The sequence below is a fragment of the Lactuca virosa genome, chromosome 5 (genome assembly GCF_052849685.1).
Source record: "Lactuca virosa cultivar CGN04683 chromosome 5, Lactuca_virosa_CGN04683_v6, whole genome shotgun sequence".
Classification (NCBI taxonomy): domain Eukaryota; kingdom Viridiplantae; phylum Streptophyta; class Magnoliopsida; order Asterales; family Asteraceae; genus Lactuca; species Lactuca virosa.
Window position 1 is genome coordinate 238,335,559 of NC_136430.1, and position 6,898 is coordinate 238,342,456.

At 37.4% G+C, this 6,898-nt stretch overlaps 1 protein-coding gene across 1 annotated transcript; it reads left to right on the forward strand.

Annotated features, from left to right (window-relative positions):
• Positions 1-3,208: 3,208 nt before the first annotated feature.
• On the forward strand, positions 3,209-4,236 carry LOC145112518 (DExH-box ATP-dependent RNA helicase DExH3-like). The gene is made up of 5 exons (XM_079048674.1): positions 3,209-3,278; positions 3,367-3,515; positions 3,588-3,896; positions 4,008-4,090; positions 4,179-4,236. Exons 1-5 carry the CDS (start codon positions 3,209-3,211, stop codon positions 4,234-4,236), a joined length of 669 nt encoding a protein of 222 aa, XP_078904800.1.
• The last annotated feature ends 2,662 nt before the right edge of the window (positions 4,237-6,898 follow it).

Sequence of the window (6,898 nt, forward strand, 5' to 3'; positions counted from 1 at the left end):
AGCAGCTAATGAAATGAGCAAGCGGATGGAAGATACCTTAGCCACAGGAGAGAATGTCTCTGAGTAGTCAACCCCATAAGTTTGAGCATATCCTTTAGCAACCAACCGTGCCTTCAGACGAGCCACAGATCCATCCGGGTTGACTTTCACTGTGAATACCCATTTACAGCCGATCGCCTTTTTACCTACAGGTAATTCTACCAACTCCCATGTACTATTATGATCAAGAGCATTGATCTCATCAATCATAGCATCCCGCCATCCAGAATGGTTCAAGGCTTCACCAACCGTTTTAGGAACATGTATAGTATCAAGTGTAGAGATCATAGAGCGTGAAGCTGCAGACAGTTTACCATAGGATACAAAAGAGGCTATAGGGTACGTACATGAACGCTTACCTTTCCTTAGGGCAATAGGAACATCAAGATCAGGTTCCCGTGTATCGGAAGGTGATGAATCGCTCATAGCAGGAGTCTCATCAGTACTTGGATCTGCAGAAGAAGATGGTATTGGATCGGGATTTGATGTAGGTCGTTGGCGTCTATATACGTGAATAATTGGTGGCTTAATATGCTCTTCACGTTGTGTGGAGTTACATGGGCTAGGAGACTCAGGAGCAGGTATGGTATATACCAATAGATCATCAGACACACTTGGGTTGGAACGATTGGTCATAGGAAAGAAGAGTATATTTTCATGAAATGTAACATCTCGAGATACAATGTACCGATTGAGTGTAGGAGAGAAACACTTGTAGCCTTTCTGAAGTCTAGAGTAACCAAGGAAGACACATTTCAAGGACTTCGGATCCAACTTGGTTAGGTGTGGTCGGGTATCACGAACAAAACACGTACTCCCAAAGATCTTTGGTTCGACAGGAAACAATGACTTTGTAGGAAATAGAACCGAGAGTGGACTCATACCATCCAAGACAACAGAAGACATTCTATTAATGAGAAAACAAGCAGTAGAAAGCGCATCAGCCCAATAAGTTTTAGGAACAGACATGTGAAATAGAAGAGCCCGAGCCACCTCTAAAAGACGACGATTTTTCCGTTCTGCGACCCCATTTTGGGCTGGTGTGTCAACACAGGAAGACTCATGAAGAATACCATTTTGAAGCATGTAAGACTGAAATGTTTGAGACAAATATTCTTTTGCATTATCACTACGAAGGGTTTGGATGGCGGTTTTAAATTGTGTTTTAATCTCAGCATAGAATGAACAAAAATGTGTAAACACTTCAGATCGATTTTTCATAAAATAAAGCCAGGTAGTACGTGAATAATCATCAACAAACGTAACAAAATATTTAAACTCAAGTTTTGAAGTAACAGGGCATGGTCCCCAAACATCAGAATGGACTAACTCAAATGGGGATGAAACCCGCTTATTGACTCTTGGACTTAAATGAATATGTTGGTGTTTAGCAAACTGACAAGACTCACACTGTAAAGACGTTAAATAAGAAAACTCAAGACACAACTTCTTTAGATTCTGCAGAGACGGATGACCTAATCGACAATGAGCTTCAAATGGGAATGAAGTGGATGACGCCAAAGAGTAAGGTGTTGGATGTTCGAATATGTATAGGCCATCAGATTCCCGTCCTCTACCAATAATCTTCTTCGTCGACAGATCCTGAAAAACACAATAATCAGGAAAGAATGAGACACAACACTTTAAGGCATGGGTAATTTTGGTAACTGATAACAGATTGAACGAGAAATTTGGTAGACTCAATACAGAGGATAAGGAAACAGATGGCGTAAGTTCAATAGTGCCAGAACCAAGAACATGTGGGGTAGACCCATCAGCGATCGTGACATGAGATGAAGATGTGTGTTTATCAAGACTAGAGAAGAGGGTAGGATTACCTATCATGTGATCTGAGGCACCTGAATCGATTACCCATTTTGAGGCAGAAGATAATAGGCATGTATTAGGGTTACCTTTTTCAGCAAATGCAGCAGTTGGACCAGTGGAGTTCTCAGTCTTTAAAAGACATGCATATTCTTCTGCGGGTATGGTAATACTGTTGTCTGATGCAGAAGCAACATGTGCTGATGAGCTTTTCTGATTTCTAGACAAGAGCTTCTTACAAGTGCGTTTGGTGTGACCAAAATCATGACAATAATAACACTCAACGTCATCAGAAGTTGAGATAGAAACCCGTGATTCTGTAGTTCGGTCACTATGACCACCTCTAGAACCCCCTCTGTGACCCCCACGAGATCCTCCTCGGGAGCCACCATGAAATCCTCCTCGACTAACCAAAGCAGTATTATGATCAGAAGGTTGTGGAGACTGAATATTCTCATTTCGAAGAACACGAGCAAATGTTTCTTGAAGGGAAGGAATGGCGGATTCATTCAAAAACTCAGATCTGATAGAGTCGAATTCTGGTCGTAAACCAGTCAAGAAACTGATTACAGCCACTTGTTCTCTCTAAGTCTGCATAGCTTGGACATCAGCACTCAAGGGAAGAAGGGAGTTGAGCTCCTCATATACTTTCTTAAATTCCATGACATAAGTGGTGAGTGATCGATATTGTTGTTCCCCATGATGAAAGGACTTACAAACACTATAGATTCGTGAGATGTTGCTTTGTCCAGAATATAAGAAGTTAAGATAGTCCATAAGTTCTTTCACATATTCACAGTGACTAACCAGAGAAGAGACAGAAGGCTCGATAGTATTGACAATCTGCAAATACAAACGAGCATCACTTTGTAGCCACAAATCAGAACCATCACCTTTGGGGGGGATCAGATGTGAGATGAGAAGCCATTCCCATGCTTCGGAGGTAGATCCGAATAGTTTTGTTCCACTCAAAGAAATTGGAGCCATTAAGTTTGTTGTCGGTGAGTCTAGCAATTACCGGAAGCAACTCAAGTACTCGTGGACCACTGCTGCTAGATGATTTGTCTCCTCCAGACATCTTTACGAACTAGAAACAAATAAGAAAAGAGAACGGCACTCACAGGATGCCCTAATCAGAAAACAGTGCACTCACAAAGGTGCTGGAACACTGATGAACAGTACCGATGAACAGTACCAGAATTGTGCTCGATGAACAGTACTTCGTGAACAGTAATCTCTCAATGCAAAAACCCTCCAACCCTAAACCTCTCTCTGATACCATGTAAACTAGAAAATAGATTTAGGGTGAAAATAACCTTGTTAATTGTACACTTATTACAAGAAGATGTCAGGGTATATAAAGAGGCAGGATCCCGAGACATATGAAACCCTACGGGCCCATGGGCTAAAACTAGGTTAATGCATATGTACAATATTTACATTCCAATAATTTATAAAAGTTTATTTCCTAAGATTATCTTTTCTTATTTTATTAAAATATAGGTAAATATATGGCAATACTTCCATTGGATCCAAAATTAGGGAAAATGCTGATAATGGGTTCTTTTTTTCGTTGCTTTGATCCTATTCTTACAATTGTTGCTGGACTTAGTGTTAGGGATCTTTTTCTTTTGCCTCAAGAGAAGAAAGACGTGAGTAATCCAACTACTTTCACACAAGGGCATTTTGGTCTTTTCCTGATATCTTTTGTATGTCTATTTCAGCAAGCTAGTATAGCAAAATCAAGATTTTCTTCAAAGGATTACATTGATCATATGGCACTTGTGCGTGCATATGAAGGATGGAAAGAAGTTGAAAGAGAAGGATCCGCTTATGATTATTGCTGGAGGAATTTCCTTTCTGCTCAAACACTTCAAGCTATACATTCTTTAAGGAATCAGTTTATCCATATTTTGAAAGATGCTCAATTACGTGAGACTAAATCAGGGATTAACAACAGATTGATTCATAATCAATCGTTAGTTAGAGCCATTATATACTCGGGCCTTTTTCCTGGCATTGCATCTGTACTGGTATGTATTCTTAATGCTTATTTATTTAATTTACAATTTACAATACATTTGATAGATAGATGATTCCATATGTTACTCAGTTTTGTTCTTTTTTATTTTTAATATGTGCAGCATAGGGAGACATCAATGTCCTTCAGAACTTTGGATTATGGTCAACTCTTACTTTATGCAATAAGTATTAAAGAAATAGCAATGTACTTTTATTCATTCGTTTCATATTTTTTTCATAGAATGATTAGTTCCAATTTGTTTTTTTGATATTTATACGCAATTTTATCTTAGGTTGGTGGTGGCGAAGTTCAATACCATGGTGAGGTTGCAAGGCTTAAAGTTGCCATGAAGATTGTCAAAGGATAAATTACTCACGGGTTCCTTTTAATGTTGTACATGTTTTGCTTTTCTCTAATAAATATTATGTAATATTAGCAATGTATTACATTTACTTACTATTGGAATGATAATTTGTATTTGACATATTAGTGCAATGAATTAGATTTCTTATTTATTGTATTTTATTCTGTATTATAAGACTTTTAATGTGTTATTTAATTTAAAAATTACTAAATCTATCAAAATATATAATTTTTAAAACATTTAAAATTATGACACACAAAAATGTGTGTCGTCTTTCTTTATGGCAGGGGCTTTAATGATACGCAATGCGTGTCTTAAACGCGCGTCGTAAGGTTACGACACGCAAATGCGTGTCATCTTCCTTCATGACAGGGCCTTCCTTGACACGCAATGCGTGTCGCAAATGCGCGTCGTAAATGCGTGTCGTAAATGTGTGTCGTAAATGCGCGTCATAAATAGGCGACGCGCAAAAGCGTGTCGTCTCTCTTTATGACAGGGCCTTCCTTGACACGCATTTGCGTGTCGTCTGAGCATTTTACGACATGCATTGCGCGTCATAAAAGGCTGTTTTTCTAGTAGTGGGACGGTCAGAGTGAGTGGGCAATTCAGACACTTGAGGACATGTTGAGAGATTGTGTCATTTATTTTGGTGGGTGTTGGGACTCCTACCTTCTCATAGCCGAGTTTTCGTACAACAACAACTACCACTCCAGTATCGGTATGCTGCCTTTGGAGCTCCTCTATGGGAGGAAATGTTTGTAACACCCCCAATTTTTCAAAACTTTTTCATGCTATGGTTTTAAAAACATTCGGGTATTAACCCACATTTAACAAAAACCGGTCCCACAAAAACCTTTATAAATTAAAACATTAGGTGTTACCATTAAGCATCAATAAATCCATAGCAAGCAAATAAGAATTACATCAATACAAAATAATGAGGAACTTATCAAGTTCCACTCCATTCTCTATAACTTTGCTTCTAACTTCCATCTATCATACTCTCTCCTTAAAGGTAACCTGAGATACATGGCATTAAAAAGAGATACGTAAGACAATAATGTCTCGTGAGTTACGTGGGTTTGTGACCCAAAACATTTATCCTTTTTTTCATCAAAAACGTTTAATCTTTGCAAAACATAGTTTTAGACCATAAATCAGTTTCAAGCATTTACAAGGAAAACTGATTTCGTACGCATCATAAATATCATTTCATTTCATTTCATATCTTATCATTTCATTTCATATCTTATAATTTCATTTCAAAAGACATATTTCCATATTCCATTTTGTTTATAATTAAGGGCTAATTCTGGTATGAAACCGTTGCCAGTTTTATACTTATGGTCTACGTCTAATAAAGGAACCACTCCCAAGTCTAGACCAACGTGGAAAGAACAAATCAATCCACCAAGGCATCATTTCCATTAGGACATCTATCTCGTGAAGGGGAGGCGCCACCCCGATAGATTCCTCCAGTGCCTCTTACGAGGTATCATGGCCCGGGCAGTTTTCATTTCATTACTTTCCAATTCCTTTCATTACTTTCCATTCCTTTTCATTACTTTCCATGCTTTACACATTTCATACATTAGTATCATAAAATCATTTCAAAAGTAAAGCATATATATATCAAAACATTTCAATCATATTTTAAAAATATTTTGATCTTCCAAAACGTTCTTTTCTTTCAAAAATATTCTTGCCTTTAAGGCACTCTTTCAAAATACCCTTTCCAAAAACATTTGACACTTTCGTTTCAAAACATTTCATATAACAAAGCATTGCATTTCAATATCATTAAATCATTTTGCCATGTACCTCAAAGTGGGAAAAATGCCAACACATACTCACCTAGTTCTCCAATATATATTAACTAGTCATCTTCTTGTTCCGTTGCTTAGATCAACACTTCTCAAACACCACGTATATAACATAAATGTAAAGGTCAACAAAATGACCAAAATACCCTTATAAGATTTTTAACATTTAGATATTCCCCATAAGCTTATTTACTTCCTATTAGCTTATATATAAAGTTTGAGGGCAATAGGTGGTCATTTACTAGGTTTTCCATGAAAAACATACATTTCACAGAACCTTTGACACGGCCCGTGTCATTTTGACACGCCCCCATGTCAAAACTGCAGGTCACCATTTTGTGCAGAATTTTGCTAAAAACTTTGTAACTTGTTTCCTATACCTGCAATGGCTACCAAACTTTACCAAACGGTTATTAAGGACTAAATAAAGGTTATAAAATTCTCAAATACTCAATTAACCCTTACCCACATGATGACTTAATCATTAAGACCTAAATGCTTACAATCACTCAAATGAAAGAGTCAAGAGATCAAGTTGCTTAAAAGAACACTCTTGAACCAATATGACTTATTCCCAAATCATTTAATACATCATTGGGTGTTGTTAAGTACATAGAACCACAATTTATCCTATTGTAAGTACTTCATCCAACTATGGAATCCTCAATTCCATTCCATGTTCCCAAATTACACTTGGGTCAAAACAATCATTAAAGCTAGAACTTCACTAGCAATCCTTCATGTTAATGCTCCAATAACATATCTAGGATGTTAATTCATGTTCATGAATGCCATTCACTTCTAATATCTCAAAATCTATGTAAT